At 35.8% G+C, this 27,153-nt stretch overlaps 1 protein-coding gene and 1 long non-coding RNA gene across 3 annotated transcripts in view; one reads left to right on the top strand and one right to left on the bottom strand.

Moving 5' to 3' along the window:
- The window catches only part of CDH18 (cadherin 18), a 725,976-nt gene that overhangs the window by 248,154 nt on the left and 450,669 nt on the right, over positions 1-27,153 (bottom strand). The window contains exon 5 of the mRNA XM_055554551.1: positions 24,130-24,249. Coding sequence (XP_055410526.1) covers positions 24,130-24,249 — 120 coding nt within the window. The remainder of the gene's footprint in view (positions 1-24,129; positions 24,250-27,153) is intronic.
- Positions 1-27,153, top strand: part of LOC129632837 (uncharacterized) — a 341,755-nt gene that overhangs the window by 237,181 nt on the left and 77,421 nt on the right. The window lies entirely within an intron of this gene.

Genomic DNA, 27,153 nt, shown 5'->3' with positions numbered 1-27,153 from the left:
CCCCACCTTGGTAACCACAAGTCTGATCTCTATGTCAGTGAATCTACCTCTATTTTGTAGATAGGTTAATTTGCCCCATATTGTAGATTCCACATTTAAGTGATATCATATGGTATTTGTCTTTCTCTTTCTGACTTACTTCACTTAGTATGATGATCTTTAGTTGCATCTATGTTGCTGCAATGGTATTATTTCTTTCTTTCGTTGTTTTTTTTTTTTTTTTTTAAATAGGTGAGTAGTATCTGTTGCTGGAGAAGGAAATAGCAACTCACTCCAGTATTCTTGCCTGGAGAATTCCATGGACAAAGGAGCCTGGTGGACTACAGTCCATGTGGTCACAGAGAGTCAGACATGACTGAGTGACTACACAATAGCAATCCGTTGTATATATGCACCATGTCTTCCTTATCCATTCACCTGTCGAGGGACAATCGGGTTGTTTCCACATCTTGGCTATTGTGAGTAGTGCTGCTATGAACATATGAGTTGCATGCACTTTTTGCATTAATTGTGTTCTAGATATATGCCCAGGAGTGGGACTGATGAATTATATGTTAATTCTATTTTAGTATTTCTGAGGAACTCTCATACTGTTTTCCATAGTGGCTACACCAACTTCCAGTGTAGGAAGATTTCCTTTTCTGCACATCCTCTCCAGCATCTGTTGTTATATTTGTACACCGTTTAGTGATGGTCATTCTGACTCATGTTAGGTGGTATGTTATGGCAGTTTTTATTTGCATTTCTCTAATAATTAGCAGTACTGAACATTTTTTCATGTGTCTATTGGCCATCTGTATATCTTCTTTGGAGAAAAGTCTAGGTCTTCTACCCATTTCTCAATTGAGTTGTTTGTGTTTTGCTGTTGAGTTGTATGAGTTGTTCATATATTTTGGAAATTAAGCACTTTTTACTTACATCATTTTCAAATATTTTCTCCCATTTTGTAGGCTGCTTTTTTTTATGCTTTCTAATGGTTTCCTTTGCTATGCAAAAGCTGGTAAATTTGATTAGGTCCTATTGGTTTATTTTTTTATTCTATATCTATTGCCTTGGCAGACAGACCTAAAAAAAATTGGTACAATTTATGTCAGAGTATCCTTTGTCTATGATTTCTTCTAGGAGTTTTATAGTGTCTTGTTTTATATTTAAGTCTTTAAGCCATTTTGAGTTTATTTTTGTGTATGTTGTGGGGCTGTACTCTAACTATAATCTAACCTCATTGATTTGCACGGGCTGTCCAACTTTCCCAGCACGACTTTCTGAAGAAACCATTTTTTCCCCATTGTATATTCCTGCCTTCTTTGTGGAAGATTAACTGACCAGAGGTTTGTGGGTTTATTTCTTGATTCTACATTCTGTTGTATTAATGTCTATTTCTGTGTCATTATCATGCTGTTTTGATCACTCTAGGTTTGCAGTATTTTCTAAGTCTAGGAGGGCTATGCCTCCTGCTTTGTTCTTATTGTTCAGGGTTGTTTTGGCAATTCTGGGTCTTTTATGTTTCCATCTGTATTTTAGAATTACTGGTACTAGTTCTGTGGAAAATGTCATGGGTAATTTGATAGGGATCACATTAAAACTATAGATTGCTTTGGATAGTATTGCCATCTAAATAACAATCTGAGAGCATGAAATATCATTTTATTTCTTTTAATCATCTTTAATGTTCTTTATTGATGTTTTATGGTTCTCAGCATATAAGTCTTTCACCTTCTTACTCAGGTTTATTTCTAAGTATTTTCATTTTTGGTGCAATTTTAAAAGATATTGTTTGTTTATAGTCTTTTTCTGCTATTTCATGGTTAGTATAAAGAAATTCACTGATTTCTTTATATTAAGCTCATATCCTATCTTTCTGAATTCACTTATCAGTTCTAGTACTTTCTGTGTGGAATCCCTAGGGTTTCTATATAGAGTATCATGTCATCTGCATATAGTGACAATTTTACTTCTGCCCTTCCAATTGGAAACACTTTCTCTTGTCTGACTGCTGTGGCTACTTCTTCCCTCTTCTTCAGTTTTTTTTTATTTTAAATTTATTTATTTTAATTGGAAGCAAATTAATTTACAATATTGTATTGGTTTTGCCATACATCAACATGAATCCACCACGGATGTACACGTGTTCCCAATCCTGAACCCCCCTCCCACCTCCCTCCCCGTACCATCCCTCTGGTTCATCCCAGTGCACCAGTCCCAAGCATCCTGTATCCTGTATCGAACCTGGACTGGTGATCCATTTCTTATATGATATTATACATGTTTAAATGCCATTCTCCCGAATCATCCCACCCTCTCCCTCTCCCACAGAATCCAAAAGACTGTTCTATACATCTGTGTCTCAATTAGTTCTTCAGTCTTTTGGAAGAGTTTGAGAGGGATTAGCAAAATTTCTTCTTTATATTTTGTATGAAGATAAGTTTTTAGACCAAAAACATTTTGCATGTTAAATCTGTTCTAGCTATTGATTGATGTACTCTTACAACATTTTTTCCTGGCGATATCCCTGTCTTATTTACCTCTGGAAAAAAAGAGATTTATGGTTTTTACCTGAAGCAGTCATTAAATTATGCCCCATCAAAATTATTTAGCTTCTGAGTGTATAATACTGCACAACTTATCCTATGGATGGGAGTTACAAATAAACTCCACTTGCTTGCTTAGAACATCTCTGCTACAGTTGCATGGAGCAAACAATATCAGTGCTACTCAATAGCACATATATAAAAAATTGGAAAATTGTATCAAAGGTAAGAAACATTTTAAAGAGATGAGAAAATTAAATTTAAAGCAACAGATATTTGTTTCCTTTTTATGGTAAAATACACATAACACAAGGTGGCAAAAGAAATGTTCTAGACACTTACAATGTCATTTGCTAGGAAGTGTGAATAAACAAAAGCAAGATAGGTATGTTTCTTTCAAGAATAATATAGTGTATTCCTATATAGAATATAAAATATAAATAATAGCTACATTCATCAAAATGGATATATAAATGATAACTGCAAGCAAATATTAGGAATTATCCAGGATATTGGGAATGTATTTCCTCTCATCTCTAAAGTAATCATGTAAGGTAATCATTGGTTTGTTCATTTTAAAGATGATGAAATAGAAGCTCAGAGAGAATAAATTACTTTTCTGAAGCCACAGCCATTAACTTTTTCCACTGTGTCATGATACTTTTCATATATAAATGTAGTTATTGAAAGTCATGATTTGATTGCAGTAGCCCACAAATAGTATATTGGAATAGTTCAAAGAGAAAGAGATGACAAAAGAAATTAAAAACTTTAGCTTTCGTGTATCAGTAAGTTATTCTTATTGAGTATTGGATTCTTCTGCCCTACTCACCAATGCTTTCTCTTTTTCATCCATTGAGAATGACCATTTTTAATATCCCCAAAGAGAATACATTATAAATATGAGTACTAAAAGATGTTGAGGCAACATAAAGATTGAGAACTGCAGCTACAGATAAAAAGCCATAGACTTAAGCAGCAATCTCACTCCTGGGCATATACCTAGAGAAAAACCATAATTCAAAAAGATATATGTACCTCAATGTTCATAGCAGCACTATTTACAGTAGCCATGACATGGAAGCAACCTAAATGTCCACTGACAAAGAAATGGATAAAGAAGTGATAGATATATACAATGCAATGTTACTTATCAACAGAAGGGGGTGAGGAATGGGTCATTTGTAGATGTGAGTGAATCTAGAGCGTGTCATACAAAGTGAAGTAAATCATAAAGAGAAAAACAAACATCATATATTAATTCATGAATGTGAAATCTAGAAAAATGGTATAGACAATCTTATCTCCAAAGCAAAAATAGAGACACATATGTAGGGAACAAATATATTGATAATGAGGGGGAAAGGAGGGTGATGGGAATAAATGGGAGATTGGGACTAACACATACAGTACTGATGAAAAGTGAAAGTGAAATTCACTCAGTCGTGTCTGACTCTTTTTGACCCCAGGGTCTATACAGTCCAGGCCAGAATATTGGAATGGGTAGCCTTTTCCTTCCCTGGGGATCTTCCCAACCCAGGGATCAAAACAGATCTCCTAAATTGCAGGTGGATTCTTGACCAGCTGGGCCACAAGAGAAGCCCAAATATCCTGGGCTGATACTATGTATAAAATAGATAAATAATGATAACATACTCTGTAATACAGGGAACTTAACTTAATGCACTCTGGTGACTTGAATGGGAAAGAAATCCAAAATGTAGGGGATATATATACATAAGAATGGCTGATATATTTTACTGTACAGTAGAAACTAAGACAATATTTTAAAGCAACTATACTCCAATAAATATTAATTTTAAAAAAGAAGTATTGAGTAGAGACCAATTAATTTTGAAAATCAAATCGGTTTCCATGAGTCACTCCACTTGCATGGCTCTTAAATAAACTCTGAGAATCCCAAAGCATTAATATTATTGATTTTATTTATATATGGTTATCAAGTGCCTTAAACAAAGAACTATTCCTTTGGGTCAATCACCCCTAGAAACCAGCTACATCTAGCAGTCAATCAAGCATTCAGCTGGGGAGAGCAGTTCACCAGTGTTTGGCAGGACTGAGGGATGTGAACAACAGTGAACTACCTTGACAGGCATACTACTGTTCCTGGATTTGTTTTCAAGTGGTGCTATCAGAGGGAACTGAGCATTTTGAGTGTGTAGAGGCTATGTCAGTAAAACCATAAGTAAAACTATAAATGCTCAGCTAGCAGAGGAAATGCCACCTATAATGCATCATAAACATCAATTCACATAATGAATATATGAATAAATGCTTCAAGAATGTGAAACAAATTTCAGTTGTTGAAGATAACTGTGTCTAATGCTGACACACACATATAATATTTTTACTAATTATGCCATAATTTCTAATATGTATAATATTATCGGTAGATAGATAGTAGAGAGCTTTTCAAAACTGTTTATGCTTTGATTTTAGTTTTTAATTTGCTTTTATTTTAGTTTGCATATAGTTTCTTCACAGAGAAGGACTAGGACCACAAAGCCCTCATCTCTTAAGACCAAACTTACTTCTGTTTTGGATGAATGCTTCACAAACTAGGGACGACAGTCTCTGATGAGTCTTTTGCAAACACGGGTGAGTCCACAGGAAAGCTTGACCATCAGTACTTTTTGGTGGATTCCCAGAGCTCCGCATATATTCATGTACCTGATCTTTCCCAATAAGAAGGGCTTTTATTGTTTTTCTCCCAAGAAAAGTTCATGGGTTTTGTTGAGATCATAGCAGTTTATTTATAATTCTCATTCTGTGAAACTCTTTAGTTAACATCAGATTGAGAGAAAAATTTACAAAATCCTTTTTATTTATTTTTTATTTTTTTTATCTCGTAACTTTTTTTTTTAATTTTATTTTTAAACTTAACATAACTGTATTAGATTTGCCAAATATCAAAATGAATCCGCCACAGGTATACATGTGTTCCCCATCCTGAACCCTCCTCCCTCCTCCCTCCCCATTCCATCCCTCTGGGTCGTCCCAGTGCACCAGCCCCAAGCATCCAGTATCGTGCATCGAACCTGGACTGGCAATTCATTTCATACATGATATTTTACATGTTTCAATGCCATTCTCCCAAATCTTCCCACCCTCTCCCTCTCCCACAGAGTCCATAAGACTGTTCTATACATCAGTGTCTCTTTTGCTGTCTCGTACACAGGGTTATTGTTACCATCTTTCTAAATTCCATATATATGCGTTAGTATACTGTATTGGTGTTTTTCTTTCTGGCTTACTTCACTCTGTATAATAGGCTCCAGTTTCATCCACCTCATTAAAACTGATTCAAATGTATTCTTTTTAATGGCTGAGTAATACTCCATTGTGTATATGTACTACAGCTTTCTTATCCATTCGTCTGCTGATGGGCATCTAGGTTGCTTCCATGTCCTGGCTATTATAAACAGTGCTGCGATGAACATTGGGGTACTCGTGTCTCTTTCCCTTCTGGTTTTCTCAGTGTGTATGCCCAGCAGTGGGATTGCTGGATCATAAGGCATGTCTATTTCCAGTTTTTTAAGGAATCTCCACACTGTTCTCCATAGTGGCTGTACTAGTTTGCATTCCCACCAACAGTGTAAGAGGGTTCCCTTTTCTCCACACCCTCTCCAGCATTTATTACTTGTAGACTTTTGGATCGCAGCCATTCTGACTGGTGTGAAATGGTACCTCATTGTGGTTTTGATTTGCATTTCTCTGATAATGAGTGATGTTGAGCATCTTTTCATGTGTTTGTTAGCCATCTGTATGTCTTCTTTGGAGAAATGTCTATTTAGTTCTTTGGCCCATTTTTTGATTGGGTCATTTATTTTTCTGGAGTTGAGCTGTAGGAGTTGCTTGTATATTCTCAAGATTAGTTGTTTGTCAGTTGCTTCATTTGCTATTATCTTCTCCCATTCTGAAGGCTGTCTTTTCACCTTGCTAATAGTTTCCTTTGATGTGCAGAAGCTTTTAAGGTTAATTAGGTCCCATTTGTTTATTTTTGCTTTTATTTCCAATATTCTGGGAGGTGGGTCATAGAGGATCCTGCTGTGATGTATGTCAGAGAGTGTTTTGCCTATGTTCTCCTCTAGGAGTTTTATAGTTTCTGGTCTTACGTTTAGATCTTTAATCCATTTTGAGTTTATTTTTGTGTATGGTGTTAGAAAGTGTTCTAGTTTCATTCTTTTACAAGTGGTTGACCAGAGTTCCCAGCACCACTTGTTAAAGAGATTGTCTTTAATCCATTGTATATTCTTGCCTCCTTTGTCGAAGATAAGGTGTCCATATGTGCATGGATTTATCTCTGGGCTTTCTATTTTGTTCCATTGATCTATATTTCTGTCTTTGTGCCAGTACCATACTGTCTTGATAACTGTGGCTTTGTAGTACTACAAAATCCTTTTTAAAGAAAAGCATATGAAATTTTACTGACTAAAGTGGAGCAATCCAGTGAGGGGAACAATGAAAAAAGTGAAGAAAGAAACAAGCAAGGATCAAGAAATACAAAGAGGACAAATAATGATTGTAGTGAGTAAATTATTGTAAATAAAAATAACTGGTAGTAGATACAGATAAGGATGAGAAATGTTGCTAAGATAATAAAAGGTCTAAGTCATGCGTATTTGGTGAAATATTTCATTAACAAAATGGGAAATGCATATGTTTTAAAAGAAGGCTAAGACGTCTCTGTGAGAGAAAGACAATTTCTTCTCTTAGAAATTTTCTGTCTTCTCTTTTCTTCTTTTTTTTGTGTGTGTATGTGTCTTGGACTGCAAGGAGATTTAACCAGTCCATCCTAAAGGAAATCAGTACTGAATATTCATTGGAAGGACTGATGCGAAGCTGAAACTCCAATTCTTTGGCCACCTGATGCGAATAACTGATTCAATGGAAAAGACACTGATGCTGGGAAAGTTTGAAGGCGGGAGGAGAAGGGGACTACAGAGGATGAGATGGCTAGATAGCATCACAGAGTTGCTGGGCAGGAGTTTGAGCAAGCTTCGGGAGTTGGTGATGGACAAGGAAGCCTGACGTGCTGCAGTCCATGGGGTCACAACGACTCAGACACGACTGAGTGACTGACCTGACTGACTGATCGTGGTCTGCATGCACTCTGTTGTGTTCAAATCTTTGTGACTCCATAAACTGTAGCCCACCAGGCTGCTCTGTCCATTCAATTTCCCAGGCAAGAATACTGGAGTGGGTAGCCATTTCCTTCATCAGTGAATGTTTCCAACCCTGGATCAACCTGCATCTTCTCTTAGAAGAAAACAATCCATACTGTACTGTTACTTTGAGAAGGGGTAAACCTCCTTGTAGCTACCAGGTGAACAAAAGTGTGAAAACAAAACAAAAGATCTGTATTTATCTGCATTATAAAAAAAAAATCCCATTTCTGTGGAACATTCAAAGGTATTGAGAAGATGGAAACAAATAAGAACAACAGAAAAAACGGCTCAAAGAGTGAGGGAGACGGGGCTCCTTTGAAATAAAATTGCAGTTGAAATTTCCAATGAGAGATTAATGAAGAATTTGGAATATTTATTTTTCTGTTTCAAGTTGATTTCTTTTTACATGAGTCATAATTACCTCCCACACTTCCTCAACCTTCAAAAAAGTCTAGTTCCTCCAGGATCCTATGTTAGCAGATTTTGGGTAATGAAGAAGTGGTGATTTTGTTCTCCAGTAGAAGTAGACAGAAGACAGTAGCCCTAAGAACTAAAATTGGAGTTAGGACCTAGAAATCAGAGAAGAGGCTTCTTCCCTGCTTCTATTTGCAACTTCAGAAGAATACCGGGGACAGCAGTTTTCTTCCCACTCTTCAGGGAATGGCAGCTTTAGCCATTTATCTCACATTTAAAAGACAGGCTTGTTGAAAAATGTTGGAAGAAGTAGGCACATAAGATCAAAGGAAAAGAAAATGAGAGAAAGGAAAAGAACAGAAAAAAATGAATATTAAAGACCATAATTTAATTATTCTTTTCTGATCCAGATGTTCAACCTGTCTAAATTCAATAAGTGAAAGAGAAGAACATTTTGGAAAAATAAAATAATTATGTTAAATTATGGTAATAACATACAATGAGAGTTACATAGAAACTCGGGTTATTTTGGAAACCATACTTCATGAATCATATTTCTATAAATACAGTGTTGTCATGTATTTGTCACACTACACGCGAATCATTTGTGCATTTTTGTGCATAGTTGCTCAGCAGTGTCTGACTCTTTGCAACCTCCTGGACTGTAGCCAGCCAGTTTCCTCTGTCCATAGGATTTTTCCAGCAAGTATATATCAAAGCAGTTGCCATATCCTCCTCCAGGGGATCTTCCCGACCCAGGGATTGAACCTGTGTCTCCTTCAGTTCCTGCATTGGCAGGTGGATTCTTTACCACTGAGACACCTGGGAATCCTGCTGGAATCATTATGGAAGACATAAAGATGAGTAATGGAAATTATCAAGGAGTTTCAATTTTAGGAATTCATTTTTCAACTATATACATGTAAAACGTGTTTTCATTTCTCAGGAATAATTTTCTCTGTTATCTTGCAACTCACTAATGATTTTTTTATGGTGATGCCCTCAAATACTTGGTCTTCTAACAGCAGTTACAATAGTTTTCTAACAGCAGCTACATACTCATTTCCTGACATTCCTTTGAAAAGGATCATAAACTAGAAGGTTACCTGACTGACAGGAATAGAAAAAAATAATAATAAAAAGATGTTTATAGAAGACCAAAGATGGAGCATATGTTAGAAAATATAATAAAAATACTAATAATTACAAAAAATTAAATTTGTAATTTTTTTACATATTACATGATGCTCAGTCATGTCCAACTCTTTGTGACCCCATGGATTATACAGCCCATGGAATTTTCCAGGCCAGAATACTGGAGTGGGTAGCCTTTCCCTTCTCCAGGAGGATCTTCCCAACCCAGGGATTGAACCCAGGACTCCCACATTGCAGGCGGATTCTTTAACAGCTGAGCCACAAAGAAAGCCCAAGAATATTGGAGTGGGTAGCCTTTGCTCTCTGCAGTGGATTTCCCTAACCCAGGAATTGAACTGGGGTCTTCTGCATTGTAGACAGATTCTTTACCAACTGAACTATCAGGGAAGCCCAATAATTACCACAAAAATCAACTTTCTAATTAAAATAGATCATTTTTCTACCAAATTTTTATAAACTTAATTTATAGTTAAAGTTAGATAATATATTTCCTCAGTAAAGATATTAGAAACATATTTCCAAGAATAAGGCACTATGTGGGATCTGGTTTGGAGAGCAACAAAAACATGGTCATGTCCACACATTAAAAGAGCTGTTATGATATCATTTATGTGTAAAATTTAAAAACATGAAATTTGTAAAAGGGAGTAAAGCGGTGGTTACCAGGGGATGGGGGAGTGGAGGGGATAAGAGTGATCATCTTTAAGAGTACAAACTTATACCAAGTAGTAAACAAATAAGCCCTAGAGAATGCAATGCACAGGATACTGAATATAGATACTATAGCACCATATTTATGTAATGTGACAAATATCACTGTATTACAATCATATTACAATAGGTAAATGTATCAAAGTAACACAATGTATATCTTTAACTTACACAGTTTTACATCTCAAATTTATTAGATTTATAAAAAGGGAGCTCTCAAAGTAGAGGAAAAGTAATACGTGAGCAGAAGTTATATTTTTCATCTTTTATGAGATCTACAAAGAGGGAGTGTAAAGATCAAAGAAGTTAGTTCTGACTAAAGAGTACAGGGAACCAACCAGAATTGGAGGAGTCTGCCTTGGAAGGATTAGCCTGAAGGGAATAACAGTCTAACTCGAAAAAAATGCACAAATCATACTTGGCTGAAATACAGAGGTTGATGGGTGATAGATACATAGATAGACAGACAGATGACAGAAATAATATTATCCTAAGGCAGTCTAGATTTCATTTTAAATATCTAAGATATTTGATTAGGGGAAAATCTTAAAGGAGTCAATGGAATGGTAGTATATTTCTGGGGAATAAATAGCCTCTTAGAATAAATATAAATATATGGATGAAAATTGAATTGCTTGGTGATTATTCTCCACAGATGACGCTTATTTAGCTTCACAGTCTAAACAAAACAACTGGAATACTTTCTGTCAACCATCTATTTAATGTTCAAAAATTAATTATCATGGAGCTAATAGGACTCGAGATACCAATATATTAATTTCTGACCTTTTCTGCAACATTCACTATTGAGAAGCAGCATACACAGAGTGAAGTACAAACGAAGATAAACCTGTGTGATTTTTTTTTTAAACAGGAAGGAATGGTATAAAACATGCTTTAATTAACCAACACAGATTCCTATCATTTCCTATTATTTACATTTTATAGTCAATGAGATTATTTTCCCCTTCCTGGTAATAGCTGGTAAATTTTGTTACAAGAAGTTAATAATTATGAAAAAGCATATTCAATTCATTTCATTTTTTGTCTGCTTGTTTAGCTTTATTTAAGTTTAATTTACATACCATGAAATTTACTTAAGTGTTCAATTTAAGCCAGTTCAATTATATAGATCCATCGAAGGCTACAACAAACAGTTCAACTGACTAACACAGAACACTAACCTATGACTTTTTTCAAGAGAACTATACACAAAGCAATTCATCTGAACAGATGTTATTAATTTTATTCATGTCAATAGGATATGATGATATCATTGCTACTGAGAAGGAGAGTTATCAGACCTGCCTCTTGAGAAACCTGTATGCAGGTCAGGAAGCAACAGTTAGAACTGGACATGGAACAACAGACTGGTTCCAAATGGGAAAAGGAGTCCATTAAGGCTGTATTTTGTCACCTTTCTTATTTAACTTACATGCATAGTACATCATGAGAAACGCTGGGCTGGAAGAACCACAAGCTGGATGGCAGAAAGTGAAGAACTAAAGAGCCTCTTGATAAAAGTGAAAGAGGAGAGTGAAAAAGTTGGCTTAAAGCTCAACATTCAGAAAACTAAGATCATGGCATCTGGTCCCATCACTTCATGGGAACTAGATGGGGAAACAGTGGAAACAGTGGCTGACTGTATTTTTCTGGGCTCCAAAATCACTGCAGATGGTGATTGCAGCCATGAAATTAAAAGACACTTACTCCTTGGAAGGAAAGTTATGACCAAACTAGACAGCATATTAAAAAGCAGAGACATTACTTTGCCAACAAAGGTCCATCTAGTCAAGGCTATGGTTTTTCCAGTGGTCATGTACGGACGTGAGAATTGGACTATAAAGAAAGTTGAGCACAGAAGAACTGATGCTTTTGAACTGTGATCTTGGAGAAGACTCTTGAGAGTCCCTTGGACTGCAAGGAAATCCAACCAGTCCCTCTTAAAGGAGATCAGTCCTGGGTGTCCATTGGTAGGACTGATGTTGAAGCTGAAACTCCAATACTTTGGCCACCTGATGCAAACAACTGACTTATTGGAAAAGACCCTGATGCTGGGAAAGATTGAGGGCAGGAGGAGAAGGGGATGACAGAAGATGAGATGGTTGGATGGCATCACCGAATCAGTGGATATGGGTTTGGGTGGACTCCAGGAGTTGGTGAGGGACAGGGAGGCCTGGTGTGCTGCGGTTCATGGGGTCACAAAATGTCGGACATGACTGAAGAGCTGAACTAAACTGAACTGATAGTGTCTTTAAAATACTTTGCAACTTCAAGATGATAGTAATTTTGTTTTTCAAATATGCATTCCCAACAGTGTATAAAAGAAAACTACCTTTGGTTCCATTTTCTGATCTCATAAATATCAACAATTAGTATAATTTTTGATATTTAACTTAAGTCAGCATGACAAATTTCCTTTTCCAGTTTAGCACTGGTCCTCAAACTGTAAAAGGGATACTCATATACAGAGAACAATATGCTTTCTGTGGATCATGGATTTTGGATTGAGAGGAATAAAAGTCATCCTGGGGAGCCTGCTCTACACCTCCCTGGGCAGTGCATTGTGCTGTCAAGGTGATTTATCATCCTGCAAAGCACATTTCACGATGATCCAGCTACCAGAATTGTATGGGCCTGTACATAAAAATAACCTAACCAGAGTGACTACCCTGCCAGCCTATTGCTCAGCAATCTTTTGCGTGTGATTTTCACCTTGTGTACTTGTTGCATGATCACAAAATAGCTACTGTACTGCCAACGATTAGATATGTGCTTAAATCTAGAAGATGGAAAGGCTGAAAGAGGAACCCTTGGCACATGTATAGCGATATCAAAACTTTCCTAGTACCTCCTGGTGGTCTTTTCTTTTTGTCTCACTGAACAGAACTGGATCACAGAAGCTGAAGGCAGGCTGGGAAATGTAACTTTTTAACAGAGTTACGTCACTATACTGAGAAAATCAGGATTTTGATAGGACCAGCAAAATAAGAAATTAATATTGAGTGGACAACCACTTGTGTCTACCATAGTGCATTAACTCTTTCCTAAATGCTTTATAAATGGCCTGCATGTTTTGTTAAATACCATAGAGTCTGCTGAAATTCAGGCAATATTTAAAATTCTTCCTTATAGAACACAAGTAGGACAATATTTCTTTCAGTAATTTGATAATATGGCACAGTTTTGAATGAGTATATTATATTTTTCTCTAAGAGTAGCATATTATCTAGCATTGGGATTACCAAATAATATTTTGGGGCATTATGTACTCAATCATAGCAAAATGATTTGAAAATATATCTAGAATAATTTGTACATGCTTATTGTTATTATATGACTTAGGGATGTCACAAAGGAAAAAAATTGATAAAACATATTATACTGCAGAATAGTCTATGTTCTGTAGATATTGTGAAGCATAACTTAAATATTTTAACTTCTTAGTTATTAATAAGTATAGAATATTTCATTGGGAAAAAACTATATTCAAGTAGGTTTCTTACAGAATTATGAAAAATGGGGCTTCCCATGTGGCACTAGTGGTAAAGAATCTGCCTGTGAATGCAGGAGACGTAAGTGATACGGTTGGATCCTTGAGTAGGGAAGATCCCCTGGAGGAGGGCATGGCAACCTATTTCAATATTCTGTCCTGAAGAATCCCACATACATAGGAGCCTGGCAGCCTACAATCCATAGGGTCACAAAGAGGCAGACAAGACTGAAGCAACCTAGTCCATGCACACAAAATATTTAAGAGGCTTTACCTCTTTTATCCAAGCATACATAATACCTTCCTACAAACATTTTATTTGTTCATTTGTGAAATGAGATAAATTTGAAGTTAAATATTGAGACTAATTAGGATGAAAATTGTTGATGTAATTATATCATACAGACTGAAGAATGTTATAAATCTTGTTTTCAGTTACATCCTAGGAAAATTATTGAGGCCCGCCACTAAGTGCTTTTTTTTTTTTTATAGCTGATTGATTTCTGATATAAGAAGTTAAGAAAAGGTCATTTTTGAGAATCAAAGCTATTGTTGGTTAAGACCTAAGTGTTAGTGATAATTATTTCACAGAACGCGTGACACTTTGCCTCATCTAGAGACACTATTCTGCGTTGGGACAGTCATATCTAAAGCTAAAAGACTAGTTACTTTGTCTAACTTATTCCTCTTTAAATTGTTATTCAGTCACCCAGTCATGACCAACTCTTCATGACCTCATGGACTGCAGCACACTAGGCTTCCCCATCCCTCACAATCTCCTAGAGTTGCCCAAGTTCCTGTCCATTGCATCAGGGATATCATCTAACCATCTCAACCTCTTTCGTCTCCTTCTTCTTCTGCCTTCAATCTTTCCCAGCATTATGATCTTTTTCAGTGAGTCAGCTCTTCACAGTAGGTGGCCAGAGTATTGGAGATTCAGCTTCACCATCAGTCCTTCTAATGAATATTCAGGGTTGATTTCCTTTAAGATTGACTGGTTTGATCTTCTTGCTGTCCAAAGGAATCTCAAGCGTCTTCTCCAGCACCACAATTGGAAAGCATCAATTCTTCAGCACTCTGCCTTCTTTATGGTCCATCTCTCACAACTGTGCATGACTACTGAAAAGACCATGGCCTTGACTATACAGACCTTTGTTGGCAAAGTGATGTCTTTGTTTTTTAACACATTGTCTAGGTTTGTCATAGCCTTCCTGCCAAGAAGCACTCATTTTCTAATTTCAAGGCTGCAGTCACCATCTGCAGTGATTTTAGGGCCCAAGAAGAGGATATTTGTCACTGTTTACACCATTTCCCATTCTATTTGCCATGAAGTAATGGGACCAGATGCCATGATCTTACTTAAAAAAAAAAAGAATTAGTTTTAAGTTGGCTTTTTCACTCTCCTCCTTCACCCTCATCAAGAGGTTCTTTAGTTTCTCTCCACTTTCTGGCATTAGAGTGGTATCATCTACATATCTGAGGTTGTTGATATTTTTCCTGGCAATTTTGATTCCAACTTATAACTCATCCAGCCTGGTATTTCACATTATGTGCTCTGTGTATAAGTTAAATAAACAGGGTGAAATAAACAGGTATGTCCTTTCTCAATCCTGAACCACTTAGTTGTTCCATACATGGTTCTAACTGCTGCTTCTTGACTAGCATACTGGTTTCTCAGAAGACAGGTAAGATAATCTGGTACTCCCATCTCTGTAAGAGTTTTCCACAGTTTGTTATGACCCACACACAGTCAAAGGCTTTAGCATAGTTAATTAAACAGAGGTAGATTTTTTTTTTTAATTCCCTTGTTTTCTCTGTGATCCACCAAAAGCTGGCAATTTGATCTTTGATTCCTCTGCCTTTTCTAAACCCAGCTTGAACATCTGAAAGTTCTCAGTTCACGTAATGCTGAAACCTAGCATACAGGATTTTGAGCATAACCTACTAGCACGGGAGATGAATGCAACTGTCTGATGGTTTGAATATTTTTAACAATGCCCTTCTTGGGAATTGAGATGAAGATTGACCTTTTCCAGTCCTGTGGCCACTGCTGGGTCTTCCAAATTTGCTGTCATATTGAGTGCAGCACTTTGATAGTATCATCTTTTAAGAATTTGAATAGCGCTGCTGGAATCCCATCACCTCCACAGGCTTTTTTGGCAGCAGTTCTTCCTAAGGCCCACCTGACTTCACACTTCAGAATGTCTAGCTCTGGGTGACTAACCACACAATCCTGATTATTTGGGTCATTAAGATCGTTTTTGTGGTTATTCTTTCCATCTTTTGTGTGCTCTTTCCATCTCATCTTGAGCCTTTCTGCTACTATTAGGTCTTTACCATTTCTGTCCTTTATTGTGCAGATCTTTGGATGAAACTTTCCTTTGATATTTCCAATTTTCTTGAAAAGATTTCTTTCCCCTTCTGAGAAGTCTTTCCCCTTCTGTTGTTTTCCTCTAATTCTTTGCATAGCTAAATGGCTAGCTTTAAATTACCATTCCACATTTTCTAAAAGTATATTTCTTCTATTAATAATATTCATAGAAATAATTTTCCTTGAAATTTTGGAAAGAAATTTAAAGACATAAAATTTAATAGTGGAACACTCTTTTAGTGGAACACTTTTACAATTCTGTATAGTTATTTGGAGTAAAAAAATATTCCATATGAAATCTTTTTTTTTTCTGTTTTAGATAAGACTCAAATTCATTACAGTGAGCTATGTAGTAATTTTGGAAATTCTCCTCAATATTAAAGGGAGCAAAATGAGAGAACTTTACTGAGTAATGATGCTTTTCCAGTGTCTGGATTAAATGAGAGCATTGCATTACTTTCCTAGCTGGAACAGGCATTATCGTTACTGGTATATAGATACAAGTAAATGGGAGCATAAAATTTATGTATACTGATCAATTTACTATGACACTAAGTACATCCTAGGATTTGACCAGGAAGTATCTCCAAGCAATTTGGGAATAAACTTTGATATTTTGGAAAACAAATAAATATGTGTTACTTCTCTATATAAACTAAACTATAAGATAACTTTTTTTTTTCCCAGAAGAAGGCCAGTTACATCTTTTCTTTTTTTTTCATGTCTTTTTTTTTTTTAGCACACTGCACTGCATGTGGGATCTCAGTTACCTGACCAGGGATCGAACCTGCATTCCCTGCATTGGAACCACAGAGTCTTAACTACTGTAAAGCCAGGATGTCCCTCTTACTTTATTAAATTTACAATAATGCCTTTTAAAAATAAATAATGATATTATGTGTGCCTTCAGAACCAATAGCCATCACTAGGTGTAGTAGAGCATTTTATTTGATGTCAACTGCTTTGTTCCCTGTGGAATGGCTGTCATTAATTCAGAAAGGTTTGACTGACAAGAGATTTGAAACCCAATGTCCGTCCTTTTTTAACATCATGTCACAGAAATGTTCAAGTACAAAAATGAGCTAGAAGTGTTGAAAAAAATCTAGTATGCTCTATGTATATAACTAAAAGGTAGTCTTTCTAGTCTTTCTACTGTATGTACCTAAAAAATTAGAAGTAGCATTTATCAACAGTGATGTTTAAAGTAACTATATTTTCTAATTAAATATTCATTATAACAAGAAAAATTCATAAATGTTGTGTGAAAATGATTCACAATTTAAAGTATAGCTGATCTATATACTATAATGCATAAGTGTCTCAATAGTCTTTATTTTAGTTGTGTGGCAAAAACCCACTGTAAGTACCATTTATGCAGACTCCATCACTGACAATCACTGATTTTTGGTTCATGTTAATAGTCAAAAGAGCTGGTAGTCATCATTGCTAGCACTGTAAGCAACTGTGGTAAAACTAAAATTGGATTTTGTAAACTACATATCCCTGTTTTCCTGATATCATATTTTAATCCAGGTTTTCATGTTTCCTAAATTGACCATAAGGAAGATTCAACACATTTCTCTGTAAATAGGCACAGACATAATTTAATATATATAAACCAGCTTTTAAAAAAGCAAGAAATAATTCATAAGTTGTTGACAATGAAACAGCTAGTGGAAAAAATCAAGTGGCTACTAATACTACGACTATTTAGAGATGTGCATTCTCAGTTAAAAACCTCATACCTGCCCTTTGTGAATCCTTCATTCTAAGACCTTGGAAAGAGACATGATAGATTCTTGGTTTTGTCTTTGACCTAAGTCAAGGGAACTAATCTTTTGTAGTAACTCAATTATTAAACTTCCACTACAACCACCTGACATAAATTTCATACTTTGTAAAGATGTGAAGACTCTTTGAACATATTGATTTATTTTTAATGTAGTTGGCACTATATTAATTTGAATAGGAATGATATTTGAGTTGTGTCATTAAACAAGTCACAGTCACAGACCCGGAGCTGACTGTGGCACAGACCATGAACACCTTATTGCCAAATTCAGACTTAAATTGAAAAAAAGTTGGGAAAACCACTAGACCATTCAGGTATGACCTAAATCAAATCTCTTACAATTATACAGTGGAAGCGAAAAATAGATTCAAGGGATTAGATATGATAGAGCGCATGAAAAACTGTGGAAGGAGGTTCCTGACACTGTAAAAAAGGCAGGGATCAAGATCATCTCCAAGGAAAAGAAATGCAAAAAGGCAAAACGGCTGTCTGAGGAGGTCTTGCAAATAGATGTGAATAGAAGAGAAATGAAAGGCAAAAGATAAAAGGAAAGATATACCCATTTGAATGCAGAGTTCTAAAGAATAGCAAGGAGTGATAAAGACTTCCTCAGTGATCAATGCAAAGAAACAGAGGAAAACAATAGAATTGGAAAGTCTAGATAGCTATAAAGAAAATGAGAGATATCAAGGGAACATTTCATGCAAAGATGGACACAATAAACAACAGAAATGGTATGGACCTAACAGAAGCAGAAGATATTAAGAGGTGGCAAGAATACACAGAAGAACTATACAAAAAAAAAAAAAAATCTTCATGACTCAGATAATCATGATGGTGTGATCACTCACCTAGAGCCAGACATCCTGGAATGTGAAGTCAAGTGGGCCTTAGGAGGCATCATATGAACAAAGCTAGTGAAGGTGATGGAATTCAAGTTGAGCTTTTTCAAATCCTAAAAGATGAGGCTGTGAAAGTGGTGCACTCGATATGCCAACAAATTTGGAAAACTCAGCAGTGGCCACAGGACTGGAAAAGGGCAGTTTTCATTCCAATCCCTAAGAAAAGCAATGCCAAAGAATGTTCAAACGACCACATGATGGCATTCATCTCACACACTAGTAAAGTAATGCTCAAAATTCTCCAAGCCAGGCTTCAACAGTATGTGAACCGTGAACTTCCAGATATTCAAGCTGGAATTAGAAAAGGCAGAGGAACCAGAGATCAAATTGCCAACATCCATTGGATCATCATAAAAGAAAGAGAGTTCCAGAAAACCATCTATTTCTGCTTTATTGACTATGCTGAAGTCTTTGTGTGGATCACAACAAACTGTGAAAATTCTTAAAGAGATGGGAATACCAGACCACCTGACCTGCCTCCTGATAAATCTGTATACAGGTCAGGAAGCAACAGTTAGAACCGAACATGGAACAACAGACTGGTCCCAAATAGGAAAAGGAGTACGTCAAGGCTGTGTACTGTCACCCTGCCTATTTAACTTACATGCAGAGTACATCATGAGAAACACTAGGCTAGATGAAGCACAGCTGGAATCAAGAATGCTGGGAGAAATATTAATAACTTCAGATATGCAGATAACACAACCCTTATGGCAGAAGGTGAAGAAGTGCTAAAGAGCCTCTTGATGAAAATGAAAGAGGAGAGTGAAAAAGTTGGCTTAAAGCTCAACGTTCAGAAAACTAAGATCACGGCATCTGGCCCCATCACTTCATGGCAAGTAGACTGGGAAATGGTGGAAACAGTGACAGACTTTATTTTTTGGGGGGGCTCCAAAATTACTGCAGATGGTAACTGCAGCTTGGAAGAAAAGTTATGACCAATCTAGACTGCATATTAAAAGGCAGAGACATTACTTTGCCAACAAAGGTCCATCTAGTCAAAGCTATGGTTTCCAGTAGTCATGTGTGGATGTAAGAGTTGGACTATAAAGAATGTTGAGCACTGAAGAATTGATGCCTTTGAACTGTGGTGTTGGAGAAGATTCTTGAGAGTCCCTTGGACTGCAAGGAGATGCAAACAGTCAATCCTAAAAGAAATCAGTTCTGAATATTCATTTGAAGGACTGATGCTGAAGCTGAAACTCCAATACTCTGGGAACCTGATGTGAACAACTGACTCATTTGAAAAGAAGGTGATTCTGGGAACAATTGAAGGCAGAAGGAGAAGGGGACAACAGAGAATGAGATGGTTGGATGGCATCACTGACTCAATGGACATGAATTTCAGCAAACTTCGGGAGTTGGTGATGGACAGGGAGGCCTGGCGTGCTGAAGTCCATGGGGCTGCAAAGAGTCAGATACAGCTGAACGACTGAACTGACCTGAACTGAATAAACAAGCATTAGCCAAAATGTCTCTTTACTTTAGTTCTCTGAGCACTTAATATGGCTTTCTTACTCAGCTGCCTTCTCCATAATACTCAGTTTAGGGTTAGGAGTTTTCATAAGCATTAAAACAGTTCTTCATGTAATAATTCTAAAAGTTTTCTTTGCTGAATTAAATGAAAATGTTTAAGTAGAATGCTTCCCTTGTAGTTCGGTCAGTAAAGAATCTGCCTGCAATGCAGGAGACCTGGGTTCGGTTCCTGGGTTGGGAAGATCCCCTGGAGAAGGAAAAGGCAACCCACTCCAGTATTCTTGCCTGGAGAATCCCATAGACAAAGGAGCCTGGCAAGCTATATTCCACGGGGTTGCAAGAGTCTGACATGACTTAACGACTGTACCACCACCACCATCCTCATAAATGGGGCTTCTCTGGTAGCTCGTCAATAAAGAATCCTCCTGGAATGCAGGAGACATGGGTTCAAATATCTGGGTTGGGAAGATCCCTTGGAGAAGGAAATGGCTACCCACTCCAGTATTGTTGCTTGGGAAATCTCATGGACAGAGGAGCCTAGCAGGCTACAGTCCATGGGGTGGCAAAGAGGCAGACTTGACTTAGCAATGAAGAAACAATAACATCTTCATAAAGCCTACATTAACACAATTTCCACATATATGTGGCCAGAAATATTATATGTTTTTTACAATTCATTGTCATCTCTGTTAATTTTTCAGTTTTCTGATCTTTCAAACAGTAGTTAATATTAAATCAATCATTAAGAAGTATTCTCCTGTTGTTGCTCCACATTAAGCAAGCAATATGAAATAACAAAAACAAAACTTATTTGAAGCAATAAATTATTCACAGGATTTATGTTTCATCATGTTGATTAACGAGATTCGGTAGAAAACAATGCATACCTTATTAAACAAATTATCTATAGTATAATAATTCAAGAGCCACGAATCTTAACCATAAGCACTCACAGCTCTATTTGAATACAAAAGTTCTGCTGCATTATAATTAGTCTTCACTGAAAGGACTAACTAGAAATGTCATAGTATAAAATGAAGTGAAAGTTGCTCAGTTGTGTCCAACTCTTTGTAACCCCATGGACTACATAGTCCAAGGAATTCTCCAGGCCAGAATACCGGTATAGATAAGCCTTCCCCTTCTCCAGGGAATCTTCCCAACCCAGGGATCGAACTCAGGTCTCCCGCATTGCAGGCAGATTTCTTACCAGCTGAGTCACCAGGGAAGCCAATATACCTTTTAACACAATGGAAATAAGGCAATCCAAAGTTCTGGTCTTAACGATAAGCACTCACAACTCTATTTGAATACAAAAGTTCAGCTGCATTATAATTATTCTTCTTTGAATGGACTAACTGAAAATGTTATAGTCATGCTAAATGAGAAGATAGAATTAAAGTATTACTATTAAACTGTACATTTTAAAGTAACTACTCATCCAATTTTCTTATATAATATCTCATTTATAACAACTGATTCCTTACTTTTAAGGATGTTTGTATGTGTTTTATTCCAGTTATTTAAGGAACAATTTCCACTAAATATATTAGTTCTAAGGATGTTTAATTGCATTATAATAGATCTCTTAAGCTTAAATTACCAAAAACATCTTAGCTTTGAAGAGAACACTGAGCATTTTGTTTTATAATCCCTCTTAGCACTTTGTGAAGACAACCAGTCCAAGAGATTTGCATATTTAAACAATCTTGATAGCAGAAGATATATGCATAGACTTTCCTGATGTTTCAGCCAATACAATATTGAAATTAAAACATATCAATATGGAGGCATACATTTCATTCAATAAATCTTTTTTTTTTTTAAATAAAAGAGCAAAAATTATAAGAGCAAGGATCATTTCAATAGAGCAGAACATTAATAGCAGCCTATTTATATCTCAGATAATCATTTTTGTTTCCTGAAGGACTTAATTAACCCCTAATAAATATATACAACCAAATGCAATTTTTATTTGAATTCTGTGTTTGATATATTTGCTTCACTAAAAAACAAGCAACAGAAGAGTTCAACACTGGTCAGCTTTTATCCACATTGGCCTGCTTTCTTTGTCCAAAGTAAACATGCACACACACACACACACACACCCATATACATACCTGAATATACTCACACCAACACAGGCAGACATTCAGACAGATATTCAGATATATACAAGCACACAGAATTATTATTTGGTTTTAAAGAAGTTCAAGTGTGTGGTAAGTTTTAAAACCCATATAAGATGTCTATAGTCTAGAACTATTCTATTAAGTAAATATAACATGTATATATAAATAAACATTTGGCTCTCTAAAAGGACAGTTAATGGAATAAACTGTATGTGTGCACATGTATGCATGCATACATGTGTGTTTGTGTGTGTGTAAGCCTCAGACAAGGTAACTGGAACATAGTCTCCTCAATTCTTTCCTCCAGGAAGATGCATATTTAAAGTGAGAAATACACATCTTTTATATATAAAACAATCATGGCTATTGGGAAATTACCAAAAAATGAGAAACACTATTGTCAAATAATGAGTTGGTTTAAGAATGTTTATCACACATGTCAATCATATTACAATACAGGCATGCATTAAGTCAGCATGCTGTACCCTTTTAATTACACAGTGTTTACACTTCAAATATATCTCAGTAAAAAATATTTTCTATCAATTCTGAAGTATCCTATCAGAACAACATAAATATATGTATCCTATCAGAACAACATAATATAAATTTTGTCCCAAAATTTTGATTACTAGGCTGATAAACATATTTATTTCTAAATATTTGGTAGTACCTTGGTACTATTAACATAAGAGCTTGCATGCTCACTCTAGGTCACATTATATTATTTATTTTTATTATATCCCAATTTTTATTTATCTCATTTATTTTATAATGCATATAATATGTGGATATATACACAGGTATATATGTGCAATTCTTCATTTACATATCTGTATCTTTACACCTTCTTCACTGTTTTCTTCTTAAGATATGGGAATTTAAAGGGTTAAGACAGGGTGTCTGAGGTCTCCTCCAGCCCAGTGTATGTGTTGGAGCACACCAGGGAAAGAAAGAAGGCGCCTTCTTGTAAACATGATAATGACAATCCTCCTGGCAATCTAATGGCATTAACCATTGTTGTAAGCTTGTCCATAGCATCTCTTCAGTTAATGTACCTCACTGTCTGAGACAATGGTTAATAAACTGTAATGTGCACTTATTGAGCAGTGTTCCCTGAAAAATGTGCTGTATGCTCTGTAACTGTATGATGGTAAGGAGATATTTATGACCAAATATTACCCCTGCATTAGTTATCTGGCGGTGACCTTTACTTCAAGATCACACATGTTAACTAGATTCAGAATGGATCTCACACTGCCAGAAAGGATCCAGGAAGCTGTTGGAACACCTTAGATCTCTCTCTGGTCCATCCTGATTATGTACATTCTTGAAACTGTTTATTAAACTTGAACCATTTCATACTGAACATTTGGCTACTTTTAAAAATGGGTTTATATTTATCTTTAGCCAAATTTCTATTCACAAACTCTTTACTGATAAGACCATGAGTTTTTGTGGTTTATAGATTATGCTGCTAGAACATAGCCCTACACTGAATTATTGAGTATCCTTCATTACCATTTTGGCATCACATAATATATTATGATATGACTATTTTGGCTACAAAAAAAGAAGAGAAGAAATAGAGCAGAATTCACATAATTTTTTAACAAATGCTTATATGTCTTTGGCTTTATTCTCAGTTAATTTCATTTATATAACACACTACTTTAAGACTGAAGTGTTATGTAATCTCTGTTTTAAACAGCATTTATCTAAATGTCACAGAAAGATTCAAAAATGAAAAGTTTTTACTGGTATGGGTATAAATGATGGATAATCAGGTATTAAGGAGGACAGCTAATTTATCTTCAATTATTTAATCACACTGTCCTGGAGAAACTGAGGGCATTTTTAAAGTTCTAACATAACAATGTCTAATGTAGAAGAGCACACAGACATGAAGATACTGCTTTCTTTTTTTGTAGCATGCATCTGTACATCAATTATTCATAAAAGTACTAACCTGTTTTAGGGTCTACGGAGAAGTAGGGCTGTCCCTGGAGAATGCTGTAAACCACTCGAGCACTGTTTCCATAGGTAGGGTCATCTGCATCAGTGGCTGTCACCTGTAGAACAGAGGTACCTGTGCATTCAGGAAAACAAATGATTAAGCACATGATTAATTTGTACCCAGAAAAAAAAGGTTTATGCTGAAACATCTGTGGAAAGTAATAATTTCCTATATTTCTTAGATCATCCTTCAAACATGGTACTTGGTTTCTTTCTGTGCAACCAATTATCCTAAATGAGAGCCTAAGATGGAGCACTGGGTTTCAGTTATTTTAATATGATTCTTTATGTGATGATACCATTATGAAGGGTCTGTTTTTACCTTCATGTAATCCAAGTGGGTTGGGTCAATTCTCAAGAATCAAATTGGTGTTAACTGGCAGGGGAGGGGAATAAAATCAAAAGTATTTTGAGGGTATACAGTTGAGTCTTGAACAATGCTGGGGTTACTGACAATTTTTTAATTTTAATAATTCAGTCAATGATTTAGGTCCAACACATCTATAAATAATCTAATATCTGCTTAACTACAAAGTTTTACTTCCGTGTTGAAGTTCAGACACGACTTTAAGCAAAACTAATTCTGTAGCTTCAAAAGATCCTAGAAATAGATCCTCTGAAAGTAAAGATCTAGTTAATACTGAATGCCAAGTTCATCTCACAATCCTTATTAGCAGATCATACATGTACAGTTGGCCCTCCATATATATGACTACTCATATATATGACTGAGAACAGGAGAAGAAGGGGGTGAGAGGATGAGATGGTTGGATGGCATCACTGACTCAATGGACATGAGTTTGAGCAAACTCCAGGAGACAGTGAAGGACAGGGAAGCCTGGAGTGCTTCAGTCTATGGAGTTTCAAAGAGTGGGACATGACTGAGAGACTGAACAACAACAATTTTTGGTTCCACATCCATGAATGTAACCAAATGCTAATCATGTTCTATCTTCTGATCTGCGGTGGTTGAATTTCCAGATATAGGACCATGGATATGGATATTGAGGGCCAACTAAAGGACCTGAGCATCTACGGGTGTCCATGGCGGTGCTGGAGCCATTTCCCTTCAGATACTGAGGGATAACTTTTTATATAGGCTTTTAGTAAAATGCCATGATTTTGGCCTCTAAATAGAATTTTTACATTGAGAAGCTAAGTAAAAATATAACTAGTAATTATGCACACTCAGAAGAAAAGGACTGTTATATACGTAAAAGAAACTCTTAATTGTGGATAATAAAACATAATAATAGTGACACCAAATTCTGGTGAGAAATTAGGCCACCCACACACAGCTAGTGGAAATGTAAATTCAGCAAATTCTTAAATAAACATACATTTACCATGTAGCAGCAGCAAATTGTACTCTTGGGAATTTATGCTAAAGTCATGAAAATGTATGTTCACATAAAACCCTGTTTTACAAATACTCATGTATGTTCACATAAAAATCTGTTTTACAAATATTCAGAGATATTATTTTTAGTAGCACCAGACTAGAAACAGCTCAAATACCCTTCAATGGGAAAATGATTAAACAAACTATGGTACAATATTATTGAGGAATACTACTCAGCAATAAAAATGAAAAGAATATTAACATAAACATCACCTTGGATAAATCTTCAGGAAATTATGCCTAGAGGGTGGAAAAAGACAACCCCAAAAGACTATATACTGTATGAGTCCATATATTTAACATTCTTAAAGTGATGCAATTTTCGAAATGGATGACAGATTAGTAGTTGCTAGAATCTGGGGGAGAAAGAGTGGAAAGGTGTGGATTTGGTTATAATAGGGCAACATGAGGGATCCAGATAAAGCTGTTACTGTTCAGTATTTTGATTATGGATACACAAGAACTAAATACATGCATACACACACAGGTAAAACTAGGGAAATGTAAGTAATATTGGTAAATCATTTCAATAACCTGATTATGATATTGCTTTATAGTTTTTGCAGGATGCTAGCATTGGGTAAAATGGGTAAAGATATAAGAAATCTATATTATTTCTCATGACAGCATGTGAATCTATGATGATACCAAATTTTAAAGGTTAAAACAAATATCTTCTTGCTTTACTGCTATTCCATTCTTAGAGCCCTATTTGGATTTGGAAGTGTAATATATATATATATATATATATATATATATATATATATATACACACACACACACATATATATATTTATTTTTTACTATAGCACTACAGTATCTGGCTTGATAAACTTTCCAGAGCTAGTCACATGTAGATGGTCTCTTCCATCATTAAGTATAATAATTACTACTGTTCAATATTAAAGACTTTTGCTATGAGTTTCAATACCTGCTCAATACCTATATTCATCTCTCCAAATTGGTCAGAGAAAACCAGTAGGTAGGCATTTGTCCAAAACATTGGTATAGGAGGGAGGTATTTTCATTTAGTAACTCCTTAAATTGCAAAAATTAAAATCTATAGTAGGTACCTGGGTCAGACTAAAAAGGTAAAAAGCCTATCCTGTGTCCAAAGTATTGCAAAATTATACCAGCCAAATCTTTGATCTTATAGGAAAAATGGTGATCATACTGGGCATATAGGAATTATTTAATACTAGGAGTCAGGAAAAAAAAAAGAAGTATAGATAGAAAGCTGTAAAATAATGGCTATCTTTTAATAAACCACAATTACAAAATTCTCAGGTTTTAAAACTTGCTGTGGCCTTACAATACTGATTTAGGTCTAAATAATGTTAATGTCTTAAAAGCATCCCCAAAGGAACCATTCCATTGAAAAAACTGGTGAAGGCAAATTTTTCAAGATTATACCTCATTTACTGTGATAGGCTGGACAACCACAGGCGAGAAAAAGAGTGTTCTGCTCGGCTTGAGCTTTCTTTAAAAGCTCAGGCTTGTTAGGTGAAAGCTGAGACACATGAATGGAGTGACAGGTGAGAGAACAATGAGAAAAGGAGAAATAAAAGAAGTCAA

The sequence above is a fragment of the Bubalus kerabau genome, chromosome 18 (assembly GCF_029407905.1).
Source record: "Bubalus kerabau isolate K-KA32 ecotype Philippines breed swamp buffalo chromosome 18, PCC_UOA_SB_1v2, whole genome shotgun sequence".
Taxonomy (NCBI): domain Eukaryota; kingdom Metazoa; phylum Chordata; class Mammalia; order Artiodactyla; family Bovidae; genus Bubalus; species Bubalus kerabau.
This window is presented reverse-complemented; position numbering and strand designations above follow the sequence as displayed.